The 26,332-nt window shown below is 40.0% G+C and overlaps 1 protein-coding gene and 1 pseudogene across 4 annotated transcripts; one reads left to right on the top strand and one right to left on the bottom strand.

Annotated features, from left to right (window-relative positions):
* LOC142177187 (uncharacterized) overlaps positions 1–14,132 on the bottom strand; it is a 36,364-nt pseudogene extending 22,232 nt beyond the window's left edge.
* Positions 14,133–17,379: 3,247 nt separating this feature from the next.
* On the top strand, positions 17,380–23,681 carry LOC107825166 (alpha,alpha-trehalose-phosphate synthase [UDP-forming] 5). 4 transcript variants are annotated; one of them, XR_001657002.2, is made up of 5 exons: positions 17,380–17,750; positions 18,592–20,612; positions 21,977–22,250; positions 22,957–23,041; positions 23,142–23,681. XR_001657002.2 is itself a non-coding variant. In XM_016651996.2 (4 exons), the coding sequence occupies exons 2-4, from the start codon at positions 18,625–18,627 to the stop codon at positions 23,466–23,468; spliced, it is 2,589 nt and encodes an 862-aa protein (XP_016507482.2). In that variant the 5' UTR covers positions 17,380–17,750; positions 18,592–18,624; the 3' UTR covers positions 23,469–23,681. The 4 variants fall into 4 exon arrangements, 2 of the variants coding, with proteins under 2 accessions (XP_016507482.2, XP_075103085.1); XR_012706228.1 differs by having other exon boundaries at positions 17,749–18,082; XM_016651996.2 differs by lacking the exon at positions 22,957–23,041.
* Positions 23,682–26,332: the final 2,651 nt, after the last annotated feature.

Below are 26,332 nucleotides of genomic sequence, written 5' to 3'. Positions count from 1 at the left end.
ACAAGGAAGCAAATGCGGAAGCAATTTTGAAATAATCCATAATAATAACGGTGTCTAAATACCATCCCAGAATTAGTGTCACAAGTGCACGAGCTTCTAGAATCAATACATATAAAGGTCTGAATAAAATAAAGCTATCTGGAAATAAACACACAGCTAAAGTACAATAGACGAGGACTTCAGAACTGCGGACGCCATGCAGTTATACCTCAAGTCTCTTCTGATAGGTGAAATCCGAGCAAGTCTATGGTACGCCGCTGGGAGCAACTCCAAAATCTGCACAAGAAGTGCAGAGTAAAGTATCAGTACAACCGACCCCATATACTTGTAAGTGCTGAGCCTAACCTCGATGAAGTAGTGACGAGGCTAAGGCGGTTCACTTACATTAACCTGTACGCAATATTAGTAACAACAATAATAATAGGAATAAATCAGGTAATTCATTTATAATAATTGAAGGTAACTCAGCAGTCATAACCAATTATCATTTCCATTATTTCTGTTGTAGCGTGCAACCCGCTCTCACAATATATCCACATCCAGTTGTGTTGCGGCGTGCAACCCGCTCCTCCAACATATTCATTTTAATCAAGTCTGTTGCGGCTTGCAACCCGATCCTCCAATATTAACTTTTTAATAAGTCTGTTGCGTCGTGTAACCCAATCCTCCAATATTGACTTTTAATAAGTCTGTTGCGGTGTGCAACCCGATCCTCCAATATTGACTTTTAATAAGTCTGTTGCGGCGTGCAACCCATTCCTCCAATATTAACTTTTAATAAGCCTGTTGCGGCGTGCAACCCGATCCTCCAATATATTCATTATAATCAATCATGTTGCGGCGTACAACCCGTTCCTCCAACATATTCATTTACCAATTCTTATAGAAGAAATTTTACTAATAAATATAATAATTAATATAAAATTACGAGACAACAAGCATACAATAATTATGGTTTAATTATGAAGCAAACAATAACAAATAGCAAATTATTATGGAAATCGGGGAGCAAATAGGCAGTTTAATATTTATTATGTTAAATGTCAAATAACAATTAAGGCACATAATTCAAGTAGCATGTAACAATTAATGCAGGAATTCAAGAATTTATATTTGCAAAGAATAAGAGAGAAACAATTATTATAATAATTAATTTAAGATTTTTCAAGTAAGCAGGCAAACAATTAATTTGACGACGTATAGACACTCGTCACCTCGCCTATACGTCGTTTACATGCAATTCACATAACAAACAATTTAAGGATTCTATTCCCTCAAGTCAAGGTTAACCCCGACACTTACATCGCTTTGCAAATTCCAATCAATTATTCAACCACAACTTTTCCTTTTAAATTTGCCTCTGAAAGCTTCAAATCTATTCACAAACAATTCAATATATTTAATACTAATCATAGAAATTAATTCCATATGAATTTAAAAATTTTCTGGATAAAAATCGAAAATTCATTAAAATATTCGGCAATGGGACTCATGTCTCAAATCCTGGAAAAAGTGGCGAAATCCGAACACCCGTTCCGATACGAGTTCAACCATATCAAATTTGTCCAATTCTGATATCAAATGGACCTTCAAATCTTAATTTTTCATTTTTGGAAAGTTTTACAAAAATTTCAATTTCTTCCATCTAAATCCGAAATAAATGATGAATATAGACATGGATTTGTGAAATACAATCACTATATGATAAAGAACACTTACCCAGTTCGAAATCGTGAAAAACTCCTTTAAAATCGCCCCTTAGCCGAGTTATAATTGAGGGTTTGTGAAAAAATGGGAACAATCCCGTTTTAGTTCTGTTTTAAGTCACAAGGGTCAAGCCTTCTTCGCGTTCGCGAAGGGCCTGTCGCGTTCGTGATGAGTAGCAGCCCGTGGCTTTCGCGTTCGCGAAGGCTTCCCCCCCAGCCTTCGCGTTCGCGAGGCATTGCTCGCGTTCGCGATGAAGGAATGATCGACCCTCCCCCAAATTTGCCTAACACTATGCGTTCGCGAGGAGCTCGTCGCGTTCGCGAAGGGTAATGCCACCCATCGCTTCGCGTTCACGACCAAGCCTTCGTGTTCGCGAAGAAGAAAACTTCAGCTGCCCAGTTTACCCTTCACATTCGCGAGAGTACCTTCGCGAATGCGAAGAAGAACATGCCAGAACACCTGATGTAGCAAAATACCAGATTTTCAAAGTCCAAAACATCCCGTAGCCTATCCGAAACTCACCCGAGCCCTCGGGGCTCTAAACCAAACATGCACACAAGTCCTAAAACATCATACGAACTTGCTCGCGCGATCAAATCGCCAAAATAATACCTAGAACTACGAATCGGACACCAAATCAAATGAGGTTTTCAAGAAAACTTTAAAACTTATATTTTTACAACCGGACGTCCGAATCACGTCAAATCAACTCCGATTCTCACCAAATTCGGCAGACAAGTCATAAATATTATAGTGGACCTATACCGGGCTCCAAAACCAAAATACGGACCCGAGGTCAATAAATCCAACATCAGAAATCTCTTAGAAATCATTAAGCTTTCAAGCTTTTACTTTTTCATCAAAATTCCATATCTCGAGTTAGGGACCTCGGAATTCGATTCCGGAAATACGCCCAAGTCCCAAATCACGATACGGACCTACCAGAATTTTCAAAACACTAATCCGGATCTGTTTGCTTAAAATATTGACCAAAGTCAACTTAGTTGAGTTTTAAAGCTCTATTTCCCATTTTAATCCATTTTTCACATAAAAACTTTCCGAAAAATTGTACGGACTGCGCACGCAAGTCGAGAAATGATAAATGGTGCTTTTCAAGGTCTCAGAACACAGAATTACTTATTAAATTTAAAGATGACATTTTGGGTCATTGGAGGGAATTAGGGAAAAGCTGATTTATCATGGGTTCCCCACTATGTATTTTTAATTATATCTAAAGTAGGATCCTCCACTATAAAAGGGATGATTATATTTCTGTAAAAACATTAAGTTTTGCATACATTGTAACTCAGATATCATACACTCTCATATTGAAATATTATCCTTTTTTAGCTTCATAGATTGACTCAACTTGCTTAATCCATAAATCATTCTCTTTTCAACTTTGCTTATTTTTCATTCTTTACAGTCAATATTCGATATTTCTATCTACTCTTACGATTTGTGTCAAGTTATACCACATACCCTTAGAACTACGTACAAATTCAACTCTATCCATTTTTCGGGTAAACAGTTTGGCGCCCACCGTGGGGCTAAGGATAACAGTGGTTATTTGATACGAATCCGCAAAACACGCCATTTTACGCATGTTTCCGGAAGTGTCTTTCGTTTCGGATTAGTAACGATGAGCTATCGATTAAATGGCCTTACCTATCGACAACGAAGCTGGTCTTCAAGGTGAGAACAACAACTTGACGCCTAGGACCGAAAGGCCGCTTGTCGATGCCATTGGAGCTCGAGTCGAAGTGCCATTAGACGTTAATTCTCATGTGGCCATTGAGGCAAACCTACATTCTGAACCTAAAAATAGCATTCATGGTGGCACTCGATCTACAGCTCGAGATACCCATAATGTCGAGGAATACGGCGTCAGCTTGCGTATGATTTTCGAAATGTTACAAGCTCAACAAGCAGCAATAGCTCAGTTGCAGAGTCAAACCCAAATACCGAGCAGGCCGGAGCCCAGTCCACCCCGAGAAATCGCCCACAAAACGGAACCAGCTATAGTAAGGTCAAATGAGCAAGAGTCGGGGACTAATCCCGAAATTGCTAAGATGTTCGAAGAACTGACCAAATGAATAGAATCAGGAGAAAGAAGATCGAGGCAAATGACAAAAAGGTGGAAACATATAACTCCAGAGTTGATCAGATCCCGGGGGCACCACCGATATTGAAGGGCTTAGATTCCAAAATATTCGTACAAAAGCCTTTCCCCCAAGCACGGCTCCTAAACTGATCCCAAAGAAATTCCGCATGCCCGATATTCCTAAATATAACGGAACTACCAACCCCAACGAACATGTCACCTCTTACACATGTGCCATTAAAGGGAATGACCTAGAGGATGATGAAAGCGAATCCGTATTATTGAAGAAATTCAGTGAAACCCTGTCAAAGGGAGCAATGATATGGTATCATAATTTACCATCTAATTCTATAGATTATTTTGTTATGCTTGCAGATTCCTTCGTAAAAGCACATGCCGGGGCCATAAAGGTCGAGACCAGGAAGTCGGACCTGTTCAAAGTAAGACAAAAGGATAACGAGATGCTAAGGGAGTTCGTATCTTGTTTTCAAATGGAACGAATGGATATGCCACCAGTCACAGACGATTGGGTTGTTCAGGCTTTCACTCAAGGTTTGAATGAACGAAGTTCGACAGCTTCATGACGGTTGAAGCATAACCTGATCGAGTACCCAGCTATTACTTGGACCGATGTGCATAATCGGTACCAGTTGAAAATTAGAGTCGAAGACGATCAGTTGGGTTCTGAACCCGCTGCTAGAAGGGACATCAATCGAGAACAAGGTCCGATCAGGGACCGATACCGACCATATAGTAGAAACCACAGGATCAATGAATCGAGACGTAACCCCGGACAAGGTAATAAAAGGAGTGATCGAGTTCAAGGGTCTCGGGGGCTGATGAACAGAAATGGGTTCGACAGGCCTACCAGACCTAAGGAAGCACCACAATTATCGGAGTATAACTTCAGCATCGATGCATCCGCCATCGTGTCGGCTATTAGATGCATCAAAGACACTAAATGGGCTCGACCCATACAGACCGATCCTGCCCAGAGGAAACCCAATCAAATGTGCGAATAGCATGGCACCCATGGCCACATAACGGAAGATTGTAGGCAACTAAGAGAGGAGGTAGCCCAGTTATTCAATAAAGGGCACCTTCGAGAATTTTTAAGCGACAGGGCCAAAAACCATTTCAAAAACAGGGATTTTGGTAAACAAAACGAATAGGAAGAACCACAGCACATCATCTACATGATCATCAGTGGCGTCAATACCCCTCAGGGGCCGGTGCTTAAACGCACTAAGACATCGGTTATGAGAGAAAAGCGAGCTCGAACTCAGGATTACGCACCCATAGGAACCTTGTCCTTTAATGATAAAGATGCAGAAAGAGTCATGCAAACTCACAACGATGCACTGGTAATATTCGTACTTATGAATAAAACTAAAGTTAAGAGTGTGTTAATTGATCCAGGTAGCTCGGCCAACATTATTAGATCGAAGGTTGTAGAACAGCTCGGTCTACAGGACCAGGTCGTACCCGCGACCCTAGTTCTAAACGGATTCAATATAGCATGTGAAACCACCAAAGGCAAGATAATTTTGCAGATAAACATGGCCGGGACCATCCAGGAAATGAAGTTTTGCGTAATTGAAGGCGATATGAGGTACAACGCCCTTTTTGGAAGGCCATGGATACACAATATGAGAGTTGTACCTTCGACCCTCCACCAGGTTCTTAAATTCCCAACATCGGAGGGAGTCAAAACAGTGTACGGAGAACAACCGGCCGTGAGAGAAATGTTTGCCATCCAAGAAGCAATTCTGATATCCTCACTTTCGTCAACAAAGGGGTCGGACTCAAAAGGGGAATGAGATGCCAAATAGCAATCACAGACGTCAGCTTCAACCCAACTAGAAAATCAGAAGATTGACGAAGATGATGATCAAAGGATCCCTCGATCCTTCGTGGTCCCTGATGACTCCGACGCTACCCAATCAACGATTGAAGAACTGGAGCAAGTCATACTAATCGAGCATTTTCCTGAACGGAAGGTATACCTAGGAACGGGATTAAACCCCGAACTCAGGAAAAGGCTTATTCAATTTCTTATTGATAACATAGATTGTTTTGCTTGGTCCCATTTAGATATAACAGGGATCCCACCGAATATAACGACGCATCGGCTAAGCCTAGACCCTGGGTTCAAACCGGTGAAGCAAAAGAGAAGACCCCAGTCCAAGTTAAAGCACGCATTCATAAAGGACGAGGTAACTAAACTTCTTAAAATAGGGTCCATTCGAGAGGTGAAATACCCTGAAAGGTTAGCCAATATAGTTGTAGTCCCTAAAAAAGGGAACAAACTTAGAATGTGTGTAGATTATAAGGATTTAAACAAGGCGTGCACCAAAGATTCTTTTCCACTGCCCAACATCGATCGCATGATCGATGCCACGGCCGGCCACGAGGTTCTTACTTTTCTCGATGCCTATTCTGGGTATAATTAAATCCAAATGAACCCGGAAGACCGGGAAAAAACTTCATTTGTCACCAAGTATGGAACATATTATTATAATGTGATGCCTTTCGGGCTAAAAAATGCAGGAGATACTTACCAACGCCTAATAAATAAAATATTCAAGGAACAAATAGGTAAATCAATGGAAGTTTATATTGATGACATGCTAGTTAATTCCCTGCGCGCAGAGGACTATTTGGCTCATTTGCAGGAAACATTCGAGATTTTAAAAAAATACAACAAGAAGCTCAACCCCGAGAAATGTGCTTTCGGGGTCGGTTCGGGCAAGTTTCTTGGCTTCATGGTATCGAATCGGGGGATCGAGATCAACCCCGATAAAATCAAGGCCATCAAAAACATCGCCATCGTGGACAGTGTAAAAATCGTGCAGAGGCTAACGGGATGGATTGCTGCCTTAGGCCGATTCATTTCAAGGTCGTCAGATCGAAGTCACAGATTTTTCTCTCTACTTAAAAAGAAGAACGATTTTGCCTGGACCTCGGAATGCCAACATGAATTAGAGGAATTGAAGCGATACCTATCAAGCCCACCACTGCTTCACACTCCAAAGACAGACGAGAAACTTTGCTTGAACTTAGCAGTATCGAAAATCGCGGTAAGTGGTGTCCTAGTTCGAGAAGAGCAAGGTACACAATTTCCCGTTTATTATGTAAGTCGAACCTTAGGGGAAGCAGAAACTAGATATCCACACTTAGATAAATTGGCACTTGCACTTATAAGCACCTCTAGAAAGTTAAGACCATACTTTCAATGTCACCCCATATGCGTATTAACCACTTACCCACTTCGTAATATTTTTTACACAAGCCCGAACTATCAGGCCGATTGGCCAAATGGGCCATCTAACTCAATGGGTACGATATCGAATATCAACCCCGGACGGCCATCAAGTCTCAAATTTTAGCGGACTTCGTGGCCGATTTCACACCAACCCTCGTACCCGAAGTCGAAAAAGAACTCTTGTTGAAATCGGGTACATCATCGGGGGTATGGACCCTTTTCACATACGGGGCTTCGAACGTGAAGGGGTCCGGGCTAGGCATCATTTTGAAGCCGCCTACGAGTAGCACTATTAGGCAATCTATCAAAACTACTAGGTTGACTAACAATGAGGTCGAGTATGAGGCCATGATTGCAGGTCTCAAACTAGCTAAAAGCTTGGGAGCAGAAGTCATTGAAGCCAAGTGTGACTCTTTACTGGTGGTAAATCAAGTAAACAAAACCTTCGAAGTTCAAGAGGATAGAATGCAAAGGTATTTGGACAAACTACAGGTAACTTTGCACCGTTTCAAAGAATGGACTTTACAGCATATACCTCGAGAACAAAATAGTGAGGTTGATGCACTTGAAAATTTGGGATCATCGGACGAGGAAGATGAGATCAGCTCGGGGACTGTCGTTCAACTCTCGAGATCCGTGATCGAGGAAGGTCATGCCGAGATAAATTCTACAAGCTTAACCTGGGATTGAAGGAATAAGTATATTGAATACTTGGAGAACGGAAAGCTCCCATCGGACCCTAAATATTTGAGGGCCCTACGAACAAAAGTTGCTTGATTCACATTGACTGCAGATGGAACATTATACCGAAGAACATTCGATGGACCATTGGCACTATGCTTAGGACCGGGAGACACGACTACATCCTACGTGAGATTCACGAGGGTACTTATGGAAATCATTCTGGTGCCGATTCATTAGTCCGAAAAATAATCAGAGCGGGATATTATTGGATCGATATGGACAAAGATGCAAAAGAGTTTGTTCAAAAATGTGATAAATGTCAAAGGTTTGCACCGATGATCCATCAGCTCGGAGAGCAACTTCACTCAGTCCTATCTCCATGGCCATTCATGAAATAAGGAATGGATATCGTCGGCCCTCTGCCATCGGCCCCAGGTAAAGCTAAGTTCATTTTATTTGTGACTGACTATTTCTCTAAATGGGTTGAAGCACAGGCGTTCGAAAAAGTACGAGAGAAAGAGGTTATAGACTTCATCTGGGATCATATCGTATGTCGATTTGGGATACCCGCCGAAATAGTCTGTGACAATGGAAAATAATTTATCGGCAGCAAAGTGACAAAATTCCTCGAAAACCACAAAATAAAAAGGATATTATCAATACCGTATCACCCTAGTGGGAACAGACAGGCTGAATCGACGAACAAGACTATCATTCAAAACCTAAAGAAAAGGTTGAACGACGCTAAGGGAAGATGGAGAGAAATTCTACCCAAAGTTCTTTGGGCATATCAAACAATAGCAAAATCCAGTACGGGGGCAACCCCATTCTCCTTAATATATGGCTCTGAAGCCTTGATTCCAGTCGAAGTCAGGGAACCCAGTGCCAGGTTTCGATATACAACAGAAGAATCAAATCACGAGGCTATGAATACTAGCCTCGAATTATTGGATGAAAAATGAGAAGTTGCTCTCGTCCAATTGGCCGCCCAAAAGCAGCGGATCGAAAGATACTATAATCGAAGAACCAATCTTCGTCATTTTAAAATCGGGGACTTAGTGCTAAGGAAAGTCACCCTCAGCACCCGAAATCCAAATGAAGGAAAACTGGGTCCAAACTGGGAAGGACCGTATCAGGTACTCGAAAACATCGGTAAAGGATCCTACAAGCTCAGTATTATAAATGGCAAACAACTACCAAGCAATTGGAATGTGTCGTACCTAAAACGATACTACTGCTAAGGATCCATCCTTATTTTTGGCGGATCGTTATTTTGATTCATTTCTTCGTGAAAAAAAATTGAGGGGATGCCTTTCACCCTCGACCATCTCATTCGATTGCACTGCCCTCACCTCTTTCGAGGTGGGTTAATAAAACTTCAGCACCGGGCTACCAAGGTTCTGTTCTCGAGCATAGACAAGGACAAGGATCGATGTTGGATGGGCAGGTTCGTTCGAGTGAAGACTTCAGACCTGATTCCGTCAGAAAAGATGCCATTTCCCGAGGAGTGGAACATGAAGCGTAAGTGTAATCCTGCTATTATCTCTTACTGTTTTGCCCCTTCATTTCTTCTTCAATGATATCCCCCTTTTGTGATGCAACGGTTCCTTGGATGTCCGGTGCAGTTTCTGACCTCAAGAATTGGGTACGGGGTCTAGCTTCGACCTCTACATACGCCGAGCGCTCATGGCGTGATTTGTCAAAGGGCCGATGGGAGGCCAAAAATCATGGTAAGCCTCTTTCTCGTATCTTTGATAGTTCGAACGAGATGATCTCCATATACTTAAATCAATTTTCTTGTATGTAGGCCTGAGCAAAGATGCAGTTTTGAGGCCCCCGTCCGTCGAGGAAGAGGCTTCGACCTCTGTTCCAAAACCGGTGAAGGATAATAAGAGAAAAAGGGCCTCCGCTTCCGAAGATCCAAAACCGAAGATGAGGATGGCTTGAAAGCCGAGGAAGAATACCATCCCTTTGACCTTAGAATCAGTTCTGTGTCTAAGGGATGAAGAAGAAGAAGAAGAAGAAGAAGAAGAAGAAGAAGAAGAAGAAGAAGAAGAAGAAGAAAATGACGGGTCCGTGCTGGTGGCCCGAATGAAGAAAACCATCGATGCCCCAAAGGCAGCTGAATCGATGGTGATTTATAAAGCTCTACCTCGGACTGAGGAGATATCGGAGGAAGGTTCGGGCAGAGTCCCCGAATCATTAGAGATCGATGATGCTTCCCACCGAAGTCAACAAATGGTGGGTATATCAGAAGGGGCCGGTCCTAAAGCTCTCCGAACTGAGGAGAACACCCCAAGCAAGTCGCTTGGGACAATAGTTAATTGGATACTCGCCCACTCTCCCTGCCTTTTCCGAAGGGGCGATTCGGGAAGCCCAAGCTTTGGGGGCCCTCGAGATAAACCGGTCTCATGAAGGGGAGGACCCCTTCTATGATTTGTTTACTGGAGTCGAGGATGTTGCCGGCCCCAGTGATGTGTCGGGCCTTTTCTGTGAAGTGCAGCAAGCTCTGAATCGGGTAAGCTTTAACTCCCTTCGTTGATATTACTTTTATGTTTGCTATTCCTCTCTAACTTTTTTTCTTCTTTCTTACGTAGGCCGCAACGGTTCATCAAGAGGCATGTTCTCGGTCTCGAGCTGAGCTGCGTCGGTACGAGGCCGACCTCCGATAGGTCACGGAGGAGAGGAATACCCTTAGACTCCTCTTCGAGCAAAGGGAAGAAGAAATCAAAGACCTCCGAGCTGAGTTGGCCAAGGCTCATCAAGCCCAGTCCGGCCTGACCGAGCAGGTAATAATAATCTTAAAAACCCATGGGCTAGATCCTGGAACGGTGGCTAATATTTCGATCTCACAGCTGCAGTAGAAGCTTGAGGTGATTGGGAAGCTTCGTGAGGAGGTCGATATGATAAGGGCGGAGTCCTTGAGATGAAAAGATGGTATGGACCGTCTTGACGTAGAAAAAGAAACTGCTCGATCCCAATTATCATCGGCCAAAAACCAACTTCAAAGCATAAAGGAGAAGAGCTCGGTTCAAGCAAGAAAAATAGAGGAGCTCGAGGCTCGGTTGGCCTCCGAACTTGCTAAGGCCGAATCTGATGCCGAAAAAGCAAAGGCCAATGCGGATGCATTAGTGGCCGTCTATCGGGCGGATGCTGAAGCTGCTCAAGTACAAGCAAGAGAGGCGGCCGAGACCGCTAACACTCGAGCACATTGGGTTGCTGAACTTGCTAAATGCTGATCTCGGAGGGAGATCCTCGAGGAGATCCATGCTCGAGGTTTCGATCTCGCCGAAGAAATAAAAAGAGCTAAAGAGCTCGAAGCCGATACTGAAGCCTTGGCTTCCGATGATGATGATGATGTTGACGATGGGAGTAAGAGTGGGTCCGAGAGCAGGGAGGAGCCTGATGGAGAAGAGACCGCCCTCGGATATAACCAAGAAACTTAGCCCTTAGTTTCCATTTTGGGTTTTTGTGTAGGATCATGTTCAGACATTGTAAACATTCTTGTATATATATAAAGATCTTTTCTTTTCCCGACTTGCCTCTGCTTTATTCTCTTCCTTGTGAAAATTTTGTTTCATTCATGCCTTATGAAGGTTTTCATAAGGCTTTAGGCAATTTGATCGAATTTGAACATTGTAGCCTTTATGACCGAGTGAGTGCTTGCTCAAATTCGAAATTAGGTAGCCCGTAGGCTTAGTAGTCGAGTGAGTGATTGCTCGAACTCAAAATAATATAGCCCGTAGGCTTAGAGGTCGAGTGAGTGATTTGAACTCGAAGTAATGTAGCCCGTAGGCTTAATGGTCGAGTAAGTGATTGTTCGAACTCGAAATAAGAGTAGCCCGTAGGCTTAGTAGTCGAGTGAGTGCTTGCTCAAACTCGAAGTGATGTAGCCCGTAGGCTTATTAGTCGAGTGAGTAATTCGAACTTGAAGTAATGTAGCACGTATGCTTAATGGTCGAGTGAGTGATTGCTCGAACTCAAAATAAGAGTAGCCCGTAGGCTTAGTAGCCGAGTGAGTGCTTTGCTCAAACTCGAAGTAAGAGTAGCCCTTAGGCTTAATAGTTGAGTGAGTGATTGCTCGAACTCGAAGTAAGGTAGCCCGTAGGCTTTATAGTCGAGTGAGTGCTTTGCTCGAACTCGAAGCAAGGAAAACACTCACTCGAAGTAAGGTAGCCTGTAGGCTTTATAGTCGAGTGAGTGCTTTGCTCGAACTCGAAGAAAGGTAGCCCTTAGGCTTAATAGTCGAGTGAGTGATTGCTCGAACTCAAAGTAAGGTAGCCCGTAGGCTTTATAGTCGAGTGAGTGCTTTGCTCGAACTCGAAGTGATGTAGCCCGTAGGCTTATTAGTCGAGTGAGTGCTTTGCTCGAACTCGAAGAAAGGCAGCCCTTAGGCTTAATAGTCAAGTGAGTGATCGCTCGAACTCGAAGTAAGGTAGCCCGTAGGCTTTATGACCGAGCGAGTCATGGCTCGAACTCGAAATAAGAGTATCCCGTAGGCTTAGTAGTCGAGTCAGTGCTTGCTCGAACTCGAAGTGATGTAGCCCGTAGGCTTATTAATCGAGTGAGTGATTCGAACTCGACGTAATGTAGCATGTAGGCTTAATGGTTGAGTGAGTGATTGCTTGAACTCAAAATAAGAGTAGCCCGTAGGCTTAGTAGTCGAGTGAGTGATTCGAACTCGAAGTAATGTAGCCCGTAGGCTTAATGGTTGAGTGAGTGATTGCTCGAACTCAAAATAAGAGTAGCCCGTAAGCTTAGTAGTCGAGTGAGTGATTCGAACTCGAAGTAATGTAGCCCGTAGGCTTTATAGTTGAGTGAGTGATTTGCTCGAACTCGAAATAGAGGATGGATTCTGAGATATGAGATATCGGTAAAAAATTCTCTTTATGTCATTATACATGTGTTTATATTCTGTACCGGGATCGAGCAAACTACATGAGCATGGTTCGTTTTGACCATTTGGCTCTTACAATATTTCCTATCGAAACCCTGTTGTCATGAAGTAACTTTCTTGCTTCCAACTTGATACATTCGACGTAGGCCCCCCCGTATTCGAGGTTGATTGTAAAGAGGCCTCGGATACTATTGAATTGTTCTAAGTTAGCACGATCAATGGTTGCCTCATTAAAAACCTTGCCGAAAAATCCATTTGGGATAAAACTGGTCTAAGGGAAAAAGAGTGCAACGCATGCTTTTAGACCTAAGGCTTCATGTTGAATGATCCATCCTTGTTCCTGATCGAACTCCTACAAGGGTTAGTTTCGAAATATAAACGAACATGGGAGGGTCGTACATCTCTACACAAAGAGGCCCTACCGCCTCACCCCAATATATGCGGGTGAAGGTGTATCACAATACCACAATCCCTATACAAAACGGCCTACCGCCACACCCCAATATATGCGGGTGGAGGTCTATCACAATACCACAATCCCAACACAAAGCGGCCCTACCGCCTCACCCCAATATATGCGGGTGGAGGTGTATCACAATACCACAATCCCAACACAAAGCGGCCCTACTGCCTCACCCCAATATATGCGGGTGGAGGTGTATCAAAATGCCACAATCCCAACACAAAGCGGCCCTACCGCCTCACCCCAATGTATGCGGGTGGAGGTGTATCACAATACCACAATCCCAACACATAGCGGCCCTACCGCCTCACCCCAATATATGCGGGTAGAGGTGTATCACAATACCACAATCCCAACACAAAGCGGCCCAACCACCTCACCCCAATATATGCGGGTGGAAGTGTATATCACAATGCCATAATTCCAACACAAAGCGGCCCTACCGCCTCACTCCAATGTATGCGGGTGGAGGTGTATCACGATACCTCAATCCTAACATAAGGCGGCCCTACCGTTTCACCCCAATATATGCGGGTGGAGGTATATCATAATACCACAATTCCAACACAAAACGGCCCTACCGCCTCACCCTAATATATGCGGGAGAAGGTGTATCACAATACCACAATCCCAACACAAAGTGGCCCTACCGCCTCACCCCAATGTATGCGGGTGGATGTATATCACAATACCACAATCTAGGGTTATTTGGTATTGACGGCAGAAATCAATAATAACAGGGTCGAGAAGACCTAACGTGAAAGGGTAAGTATACACGCTTAAAAACCCTTTCACGTGGGTGGTGATATCTTCTTCAGGAGTCGGGATTACTACTTCTTTGTTCTCCCAATTGCAATCTTTTCTTATCTGTTCGAGGTACCCCCTCGGTTATCGAACATATATACCTCGATACTGGCTCACATTGGCCAGGAACCGACGAGCCTTTGTCGACCTTAAAATCAGAGGTAAGAACACATGCCCCAGGAATGCACTCCTCAGGCCGTGGCTCCATCAGTGTTTTATCGGCGGTAGACTATGACTATGAAGAAGAAGCTTTTTCTTTTTGAGGAATGGTTTTTGATATTTTCGCCATTTTGGATTTAAAGATCGAAAATAGAATGAGGTAACAAAGATTTGGTGTTTTTGAAGAAAGATTTTGCAGTAAAAAATCACAGATTTACAGATGAACTCAGAAGAAGAACTTGGAAAATTTGGAGATTGAAGATGTAAAAGTGATAAATGGTAAAAGGAGGGGCTATTTATAGATTGAGCAAATGGCAGTTCAATATCAGCGGTGGCCGACCACCGTCTGACACGCATTAAATGACTTGGTAAACTAAACCGACGGGACAACTATCACGTACGTCATGGTCGGGCTCGATACAAACGTCAGTGCATATCCAATCGAGCCGTTAGGAAATCATATCGTTTCTCGTCACATCCTTCCCTAGAAACGAGGGGACTATCTGTATACGGTCGAAACTGATTTCGGCCTTCATATGACTGATCGAGATGAGATCATATTGGACCGAAGAAAGTCTTCATAATATCGAGATGGGATCCGAATATGGCACAAACGAGCTTCAAATTCCAGGTACAGGTCAAATATCGAGTTCGAAGTAATTATCGAGCTCGGGTCCGAATCGAACTATGATGAGATGTAATGGAATCGAGCTTAAGGGCCAGAGGCCAACCGATACCGAGCCCAAGTCATTACTGGACCCCGAGTCGGCATCGACCTCAAACCCGCATCGAGCTCTAAAACTGGAAACCAACCAATGCTGAGTCCGATCAAGATCGAGTTCATAGACAAGAGTCGTTGCAGCCGCACTAAGGGAGAGAATCTCGGCGGGAATTAGGGAAAATCTGATTTATCATGGGTTTTCCACTATGTATTTTTAATTATATCTAAAGTCTTCCCCCCCAAACTATAAAATGGATGGCTATATTTCTGTAAAAGGAATCAAGTTTGGCATACATTATAACTCAGATATCATACACTCTCATATTGAAGAATTATCCTTTTTTAGCTTCATAGATTGATTCATCTAGCTTAATCCATAAATCATCATTTTTTTAAATTTCTATCTACTCTTACGATTTGTGTCAAGTTATACCACATACCCTTATAACTACGTACAAATTCAACTCTATCCGTTTTTCGAGTAAACAAAGCTTTTATTACTTTTTTACTTGTGAGTCATGATTAAATGGGTATCACTTCAAGTTGTGAACCTTAACTTTAATTTATTAATTAGATATAATTATGAAATATACGTAAATATTATCCAAATTCAGGTGTTGTAGTTACTCAAGCAAAGACAAAATAAAGATAGGTTGTCACATGGCTAAACTGAATAGAATGCGTCGTTAGAATGAATAGAAACGGTCAATTATTTACTAAATTAACTAGCGTTTGGATATACATTTAGTTCGAAAAAAGAGTTTTTGAAGTTGTGTTAAAAAGTAATTTTTGAAAGTTGAAGTTGTATTTGGACATACATTTTGTTTTTAAAAAATCGAAATTTTGTGAGTGAAAGAAAACATCTCATCCAAAAATTGCCCAAACCTAGTTTTTGGGAACTTGAAAAAAAATCTTTTCAAAACCTGATCATATTTTATGAACAAATAGTATTTTTAAACTTTTGAAAAAAATAGTCAAAATCTATGACCAAACAAGAGTTTAATCTCTTGGGAGGAGTTTGCTAGTAATCCCCCGAGCGAATTAACTTGATCTCTCATGCTAGTTTTAAGAGAGTAAGAGGATTGGGCCCAATATACTGTCAAAAGTGATTAAGTGATATTCTTATTCAATTTATAATTTCTAAAGTTAAATCTTTTGATTTTTCGTAATTAAATCTGATAGTTTGTGTAAGTATTTTTCGAATTTAAGTGCACTATTTAAACAAAGTATCGAGTTCCCCGCATCATTAGAGAACTGCTTCAATTTACAACGACTCGTCTCAGTAGGGTGCTTATCGGGCAAATCGGGCAGATCGGGCGGATAATTATGCTTAACGGTTCGGCTTAACGGTTGTCGGATTATAAATGTAATAATCTGCTAGCCATCCAATAAAACAACGGGCGGATTGGTATCAAATTAACAATTATCGGGCGGTTATCGGCTAAACCAAATAGAAAATTTTTGAATAATCATTCAATCAATACCAAACAGTTTCAAATCAATACCAAATTTTTAATACGATCTAAGATCTAACCAAACGGTATTTTTGAATTGAAGAGTATTCAAGACTACTCATACACGTATTAACCAAGTTCAGTAATAAATCAAACATTCGTTCTTCGCAAGACAAAAAAGGGCATTCGTTCTTTCAGAAAAGCAAACTTTAAAAAAGGACATAAAACCAAACAATCCGGTCAAGTACTTCCAGTTCATTGCACTACAATATGATCACTGATCAATTCCACAAAACTTATCAATCATTTTCCTGTTCATCTAACAAAAGGTATTAGAACAAATAATGGCCACCGGCTGTCCGCACTTGCTAAGTTGCATGCCAAAGAATTATCCAAGAAAGGATCATCATACTTCAACCCCCTCAGTGATAACCTTTCCTTTGAATTCCTCTTCTGTTTGTTTTGCGAGGGAAGAAGCCCAATTGATACAAGTCTTGGCAGCTTTTCCATCTAATATGTAATGCATTCGTCTTAAGTACCTATGGCAGATAGAAATCGACATCAAGCCTGTTTTGGCCAAATAAAGTGTAAATACATAAGGGTTTCAATAGTACTTTATATACATGGGGTAACAGTGTAAATATAAAAAAATTTAACTGGTTAATATTTACCCGATAAAAAAATTGAATAATCCGCCCCCAAATTATTAAGGCGTTAATTATAAAATCTCAATCCATTCATCATCCATTATCCCGATAATGCGATACCAATAAACCAATAAATCATCGATTGTTCGGTTAACAATTTTGGTTCGGTTTTGAACATTGCTCCGTCACATTACGAAAACCTAGCGGACAAGCCGAGGAAATGATGTCCAATTCGTATCCCATTCGACATAATAGCGCGTAAATGTTACACTCTCAGACAAGTCATACCAACAACCCAAACATCCGGGAACGTTCTCATTTCACTCGTCCAAGTGGCTGTCCTAAACTCTATAATTAAACGTGATATATACGCGCTGAATCACTCGCGGGGATATAGAACTCATATCAATGTAAGTTGCTATATAATTGCTTTAATAACACTGTAAACTATAGTCCAAAAAGCCAGATTTTAATGCAAAAGAAAAAAAAAAAAAAAAAAAAGGGAAATATAGAGACACCAGAAAGTGGAGCTCACTGTTCACTTCTTTCTTGCTTTCATCAAAGACAATTTTTTACAGTTTCATGTGTGTTTTTGTGTGTGAGAGAGAAAGAGAGAGAATCAAATTCCTTGTACAAAGACACCACCTTTTCTGGGGTTTTTAGTACTGTAGTGATGGTTGTAGCAAAAATGTATCGTATCTGCATTTAGACAAGCTAAAAAAAAAAAGAAAAAAGCCTATTCTTGATGCCATTGTTTTTGCTTTGAGAAAGAGAATCTAATCTTAAGATATTCATAGTGGGAATCTTTGGGTTTTCTAAAAACCATTCTTTGGTTTTCTTGAAAGGTAAGCTCTTTTTTTTTCTTTATTCCACTGATCCTCAGCTAAATTGGCTGCTAATAATCTTTTGTGAGTGTTATAATGTTCTTCTACTTCTTAGGTCTTTGTTGCATGGCCACTATGTGCAACCATTTGTAATAGCACTTTCTTCACCACCATCCATTTTCCATTTTCTTGTTTTGAGTGGGGTGTAATGTTTCCTTTTCTCTTGGCAAGTATAATCTTTCTGCAACCAAAATTTTTTGTTGCTTGAAGATGGAGTAATTTTTGCATTTCTATTTTTCTTGCTAAGCTTAACATGTGGGGTATCTGGTCTGTTTCTCGGTTGCCCTTTTGAGGTAAATTCTTATTGGAGCTTTGGCTTTTTGTAGTGTTGTTTCTCAAAACCTTCTCTTTTTACTGCTTGGTTTTTGCCTATGCCATCAGATTTATCCTTCAGGATGGTAGCTAGACCTCTGCTATTTATTAATATCTCTGTTTGTCTTCAGATTTTTGAGGTTCATTCTGTATCAAAGTTCAAAACTTTGGTTCAAGTTGTTGATTTTCATTTTGTCCTCTTGTGTTTTAGTTGAGCTGCTTTCGTTATTTTGGGGGTTGGGGATTGGGGGGGGGGGGGGGCGCTTCCCTTCTGCTTTGATCTTTAATAATGCTATGATTATGAGTCTCTCGTGGACCATATAGCGGGACCGTTGCTATATAATACAGTGATTTGTTTGCCGTTTGTACATTCTCAATGACCTGAGTCTTGTTCTTGCTTGTTTTCTGTTCTCAGTCTTTTCTTTCCATGCATTTATATAGCTTGATCTTATCAATTGAGCAAAGGAGGAAAATTCTTTTCTGATTACAGGAAAAACAAAGAGAGGAATACTATTAGCAAATAATGGTTTCAAGGTCATATTCCAACTTGCTAGATCTTACTTCTGGTGATTCACCAACATTTGGTAGAGGTGGTAGGAAGCTTTCCAGGGTTGCAACTGTAGCTGGGGTTCTATCTGAGCTTGATGATGAAAATAGAAGTAATGCCTCCGATGCTCCTTCATCGATTTCTCAAGAGCGGATGATAATCGTGGGGAATCAACTCCCTCTTCGAGCACATAGGAGAACAGATGGTGAGGAAGGCTGGAACTTCAGTTGGGATGAAGATTCCCTTCTTTTACAGCTCAAAGATGGTCTTGGAGAAGATGTGGAAGTGATTTACGTCGGCTGTCTCAAAGAAGAAATTGACCCGAGTGAACAAGATGATGTTGCACTAACTTTGCTTGAAACTTTCAAATGTGTCCCAGCTTTCATACCACCTGAGTTGTTCAGTAAATTCTATCATGGTTTCTGCAAACAGCACTTGTGGCCTTTGTTTCACTACATGCTTCCTCTGTCTCCGGATCTTGGTGGTCGATTTGATCGTTCCCTGTGGCAAGCTTATGTCTCAGTGAACAAAATCTTTGCGGACAAAGTAATGGAAGTGATTAGTCCTGATGATGATTTCGTTTGGGTTCATGATTACCATTTAATGGTGCTTCCAACATTCTTGAGGAAGAGGTTTAACAGAGTGAAGCTCGGGTTCTTCCTCCATAGCCCATTTCCATCTTCTGAGATATACCGAACTCTGTCTGTAAGGGATGAAATTCTACGAGCACTCTTGAACTCTGACTTGATAGGCTTTCATACCTTTGATTATGCAAGGCATTTCCTTTCTTGTTGTAGTAGAATGCTTGGGATTTCATATCAATCTAAACGAGGTTATATAGGACTAGAGTACTATGGCCGCACTGTTAGCATTAAGATTTTACCAGTTGGAATACATATGGGTCAACTTCGATCCGTGCTGGACCTTCGTGAGACAGAGACCAGGGTTGCAGAGCTACGAGATAAATTCCAGGGTCAGACAGTTTTACTTGGAGTTGATGACATGGATATATTCAAAGGAATAAGCTTGAAGCTTTTGGCTTTTGAGCAACTGCTCTCTCAACATCCTGAAAAGAGAGGTAAAATGGTTTTGGTTCAAATTGCAAATCCTGCCAGAGGCCGAGGGAAAGATGTGCAGGAAGTCCGGGCTGAAACTTATGCAACTGTAAAGAGAATTAATCAGAATTTTGGAAGGACTGGCTATGAACCAGTTATCCTGGTTGATACACCTCTTCAGTTCTATGAGCGCATTGCTTACTATGTTATTGCTGAGTGCTGTCTCGTTACTGCAGTAAGGGATGGAATGAACCTAATACCTTACGAATATGTTATATGCCGGCAAGGAACAGAGAAGCTTGATGCTACCTTGGGTTTGAATCCAACAGCACCAAAGAAGAGCATGTTGGTAGTTTCTGAGTTTATTGGTTGCTCTCCATCTCTTAGTGGTGCGATAAGGGTCAACCCGTGGAATATTGATGCTGTTGCTGAGGCTATGGATTCTGCTTTAGTTGTCTCCGAAGCAGAGATGCAGATGCGTCATGAGAAGCACTACAGGTATGTGTGCACTCATGATGTGGCATATTGGGCTCAGAGCTTTTTGCAAGATCTTGAAAGAGCATGTAGGGATCATGTGAGGAGGAGGTGTTGGGGTATTGGATTTGGCTTAGGGTTCCGTGTGATTGCTTTGGATCCTAGCTTCCGGAAACTGTCAGTTGAGCATATTGTATCTGCTTACAAAAGGACAAAGAACCGGGCAATCCTTTTGGATTATGATGGTACAATGACAGTGAGAAACTCTATCAGCAAGGGTCCAAATGCAGAGGTTGTTAGTATCTTAAACTACTTGTGCAGGGATCCAAAGAATATTGTTTTCATTGTTAGTGGAAAAGACACAAAGACTTTAACTCAGTGGTTTTCTTCGTGCGAAGCACTAGGGCTTGCAGCAGAGCATGGCTATTTTGTGAGGTAAATCTTTTATGTCCTGCAATTACCATGTTGATTTCTACTGTTAATTCCCGAAGTGATACATTATCAAGGTGATTCGTTCGACTGGTGTAAAAAGTTTGTGGCTAATCAGTAACGAAATCTTAAGCTGTGGTGTGTGCAAAGTGTTCTAACTGGAAGTACAGAGTTTTTCTGAATTTGTCAAATAAAGATTAAGCAGAAGAGTATACATTAAGAATGCAAGGAACTGGCTAACAATATTTTGGAAACATCTAACTCAGAGTCTAAATGCAGTCAGTAAACAGAAGGTAGACGAAAGCTTGCTGAGTTACTGTTCAAGTTTATGTGTGAAGCTAAATTCCACTTTCTATATCTATCTTTGTGCTACTAGTCAACTAAGTAGGTGAAGTTAGTTTTTCTGTTCCTCATTCTGCTGGTGTATTACTATCGGTTCTTCTTTCTTGTTTTTACTTGTTTAAGGTCTGTGCGGACCAGGGGAGGGGCACTGTGGTGTTTAAGATTCTTTAAAATGGAAGAGAACTGAGTGAAAGAGTAAGAATGAGTTGCTAGTAATAGAGAAACTGGCTTGTGTAGATTATTGAAATATTAAACATGTAGCCATTGACAGTGGCAATTTGGTTTAACCATTTTTTGGTTCATGTTCTATTCTGTAGCAAAACTGATGAAGGTCCATAACTAGTGGGCCAGTGGCGGAGCTTCGGTGGTGGAAGGATGGTCACCCCAAACACCCTTCGTCGGAAAATTATACTGCATATAGGCCCTGTATTGATATTTATGAACATATAATTGATGTTCACCCTTGACATAAACGTGTGCAGTAATGCCTTAGAAGTTAGAACTTCTATAGCTCCAGATGCTAACTCGCATGCAAGTTGAGCTGTGATTATAAGCTGATACCGCTTGAACAAAGATAAAAGAAAAAGCTGTTTTATCATCTCGATTGGATCCTGGTGTTTTAAATTTAACTCATGACTGACCAAATCAACTATCTTTTTCATGAATTAGGTCTTACTTCTATAATGTAATAATTTGCTTATGGTGAAAACAGAAGATCTTAACTGCCTGAGTGTATATGTGTTTTCCTCCTCCTAAGGTAGCAGTCTTCTTCAATTTCCACAGATGTCTGTTTTGTGTCTGCACACAGCGCAGTTCATGGGGAAATTGGTAGAGAGGAGTTAGTTAATGCTTTTACTGAACTATTCAATTTCCGCAGATGTCTGTTTTGTGTCTGCACACAGCTCAGTTCATGGGGAAATTAGTAGAGAGGAGTTAGTTAATGCTTTTACTGAACTTTACCTTTCTCCATCTACTCTTTGTGCTTGATGCTTTGGTTTCTCTATGAAGCTGAAACAATTCATTTTCAGGCCAAATCATGATGCCGAATGGGAAACTTGTGTTGCAGCGGTAGATTTTTATTGGAAGCAGATTGCTGAGCCCGTAATGACTCTCTACACAGAAACCACTGATGGTTCTTTCATAGATTCCAAGGAAAGCACGCTTGTTTGGAATTACCAATACGCCGATCCAGATTTTGGCTCATGTCAGGCAAAAGAGCTTCTAGATCACTTGGAAAGCGTTCTTGCAAATGAACCGGTTACTGTCAAGAGTGGCCAGCACATTGTAGAAGTTAAGCCTCAGGTGAGCAGTATGATATCTTTTTCAAATTTCTCACTTGAAGCACTTGCACGCATCTGTAGCTGGTGAAAAGGTCTACAAATCGAGCCCGTCCTTGTTAGTTATTGCTTCAACTTCCATGATTCCCACATATTTCTGACCATAAATGTTTCTTATGGCCTCTCGCATAGCTGATGTTACAAAGGAATAGAATCTCTCTTTTTTTTAAGCACTTGAGTTCTTTCAGCACATAACTGACAGAAATTTGTTGTTGCTTCCTTATGTGAAAATTAAGAAATAAATCAACAATACTGAACCTTAAGAACTGGGTCTTTATTGAAACTTATACTCCCTCTATTCCACTTTGTTTGGAACTATTTCCTTATTAGTCCATTCCAAAAAGAATGACACATTTATATGTCCTTAATGAGAAGCTTTTATTGCCACACAAATGTTATGGAATATTTAACGCAACAAGTTTCAAAAGTCTTCATTTCCTTGTTAAAATTTGTGCCACAGAGGGAGTGATAAATATGATAGCTTTATAGTTTTATTTGGGCAGTAATCACATTTGGAAAACTTAAAGAGTTGTGTTTAGACCTCAAAAGTGAAGAGTTAGCAACTCTATTTTAGAACTAAGCATGCTTCTCTTGAAATAGCTTTCACACTATAAATCATGTCTTTTCATACAGCTATCTAAATCATGTTACCTTACTTTGGTTTCGTGAAGTGTGAATATTAAAACTTCACCTCTGTCACATTTATCCTTTGTCAAATTGGGGACTTACTTTTCTTCCCAGTTTCTTCACGAAAAGGTACTCCACTCTTTTCTGATTGGAATTTCTTGTCCTTATGTTTTCTTTTAACTTAAATTGATGGTTTGCTTTGTCATGAATGTACATTTCGACCGCCTAGGGTGTCAACAAAGGTCTTGTAACAGAACGTCTCCTAGAAACGATGAAGCAGAAAGGAACGGTTCCAGATTTTGTGCTCTGCATAGGGGATGATCGATCAGATGAGGATATGTTTGAGGTGATAATGAGTGCTGTAGCAAGTGCCTCACTTTCACCCGTCGCTGAAGTGTTTGCTTGCACGGTTGGCCAGAAACCTAGTAAGGCCAAGTACTATTTGGAGGACACTACTGAGATTCTAAGAATGTTGCAGGGCCTGGCTGCTGCTTCTGAGCATTCTGCTAAAAATGTTTCTCTATCTTCTCAACACGTAATCATTCACCGAGAATAAGCAAATGCATATCTGAAAAAAGGAAAAAGAAAACAAGAAAACTAAAGTAGGCTTTGTTGGACATGAACAGTTGCTATAAGCGTAGTTAATTTTTCTTTGGGATCTTGTTAGGTGTCTCTTAGAAATGTGATTTTCTTTGGCTTTCCATTTGTTTTAAGGTATGTTTATTGGAAATTAAACATAAATGTAAAAAAAGCTATTCATTTACTGCTACTTCTTAAATTTTCGATTCGCAGAGGCATACCTCACTGAGCATAGTACAATCAAGGGAGAACATACAAAAAAGTGTACTAGCCTTGCTCCTAACAATGCTACATATCGCAAGCTATAACCCTTCCAGGGAAGAATAGCAATGCTTAAAAAGTCTCTTGTTTCTTGTCTTGCCAAACATAAGAAGACTGCAGCGGCTAACGATGGTTAAGAAGCTAAACTTTGCAACCTCACCATTGTGTTTTCATAAAATCCACTGAAATGCCATTCTGCCAAATACTAAGAATGCAGAGGGAACAACGACTGATGAAACAAATTCTGCCAAATAGTTAAGGAGACAAACTCTACAGGTAAAAGTGCTAATTCCAATCCGTCATTAGTACCCACTACTAAACATGATACGTATGCTGGTCTGGTCCGAGAAATGGACGGGTATCCTGCCCCATGAGGGGACTGAACCGCCGAACCGGTCCTTCCCTCGGACCCCAGCTTGGCATTGCTAGCTGTACTGGTTAACAATCCGGTTTGAAAAAGAAAGGAACAGACAAAAAAGGGATTGCAACTTAAAAATATCGAAATTTACCTTTATATAAGTACTATGGTTGAATTTGGTTGATAAATATACGGTTGAGATTTACCTTTATTTACAAATATGATAAAAAAATTACCTTTATGCCGTCAGATCTCTCTATAATAGTCATCCTCTATAACAATAAAAATATCACGGGCTAACCAGTTTTCGGACTGATAATCGAAAAATAGTCAGTGTTTGCAAAGTCATTGAAAAATAACTACTATTTTATGCGGAGATAAAATCTGAACAAAAATACCGTAGCTGAAACACCAAAAGTTCCAACATAATTGCTGAATTATGGTGCTCCTCCATATAATATGCTGAATTATGTTGGAACTCTAGCAGAAACATGAAAAGTTTCAGCATAATATGTTGGATTATGGAGCTCATGCGTATAAACTTTCAGCATATTATGTTGGAACTCCAATACATTATGCTGGAATCTCATATGTAAGAAATTTGAACTCCAGCATATTATGCTAGAATTTTTTCGAATTTTTGAGTGTGTTTTTGTTCAAATTTTATTTTTACATGAAAAATGGCTAAATTTCGATTACTTTTCAAACTGTAGCTATTTTTCAATTTGTAAATCAGGCTATTTCTGATTTTTTTTTCCCCTCTGTAACAATACTTCACTATAAGAGTCAAGTTTTCTTTGGAACCATTTTTTCACGTTATGTTATAATATATGTTCTTTATAATATCGTTTCACTAGAACAACCAAAAAATATCGGAACAAATGAGGCTACTATAGATAGGTTTGGTTGTATAAAAATATAATTAAAATTTACCTTTCAAATTACCTGATGACTAAGCACATAATTTATTTATATCTATATCTATCTATATACTATATTAAAAGCATGAAAGCCCGTAGTGAAATGTTGTTCGCCTTTTTTACCTTTAAAAATAGATTTTATACTGGATAAAATAGTAATTTAAATTATTTTTCTATTATTTTGGACTTTAAAATCAACTAAAATATTAATTATTAAATCTTTACATATCTGAATTATGTAGAAACTCCTAATATTTTGGATTATTAATCTCACCCGCACAATAACACTGCCCAAAAGACTGAGCTTTTTTGGACTTACAATTCCTAACTCTTCTCTTGTATATATGAGGTATGAGAACTAATTACTTTTCGTAAAGGAGAAAGAAGGATATGTTCATTATCATTATAGCACATATGTATCTTCTTTTTGCTCTTTATTTTTGCTTGTCTTTTTTAACCACTTGCCATCTTATATTTTTTATTACTTTCATCCGTAATTTTAATTAGTCTTCAATTCTTCGTCAATGTTCTGCTTTACATAACATCTTGTTTTTTTTCTTCTTTACTTTTTCATATTCTCAAATTCATTACTATTTTTTAGTATTTGTTTCGATTTCTGAGATTAGTTCTAAAACATATTTATAATATTGTGTATTTCACACATAAAGGTAAACATTATTTTTTAATTGTCACACGTAATTGCTCATATGTAATAAGCGGAGAGGAAAGAGATTTTGATTGAGAAATTTCGAAATCCAATATTTAGTAATATAGTGTACAATCATATGTTAGAATCTTTATATGTGATTATTAGATGATACATATAGAAGTATTTTTTTTTTATGCTACGCTAGCTGTCATGAAAGGTAGATGAACGACTGTGAAAAATAAAATTTGATTTGATTTTTAGGGCTGAAGACATGTTAAAATTGAAGAGAAGATGACTATTTTTCTTATTTGAACTATTTAATAATTTTTAAATATTTAGAACTTTAAAACTCATTAAAATTACCTAATATGAATTATTTCTTTAATTAAATTGTGTAACAGAACTATAATTTCTTACATCTTTTTTAAAGAAAAAAAATTATTTACTTCAAACACAACGTTGTGATTTTCTTTGCCTAGAAAAAATATTGTGATTTAATCCTAGAAGTATTTGATATGGATCTGTAGCCCTTCCTTGATCTTAGGGTTCTAAGGGTTTGTTTGGTATGACGAAAAATATTTTTTCATTTTTCACTGTTTGGTTGCACAAAATAGTTTGGAAAATATTTTTCTAGATATCACATTTTTCTGAAA

Source organism: Nicotiana tabacum, chromosome 23 (assembly GCF_000715075.1).
Source record: "Nicotiana tabacum cultivar K326 chromosome 23, ASM71507v2, whole genome shotgun sequence".
Taxonomy (NCBI): Eukaryota; Viridiplantae; Streptophyta; class Magnoliopsida; order Solanales; family Solanaceae; genus Nicotiana; species Nicotiana tabacum.
This window is presented reverse-complemented; position numbering and strand designations above follow the sequence as displayed.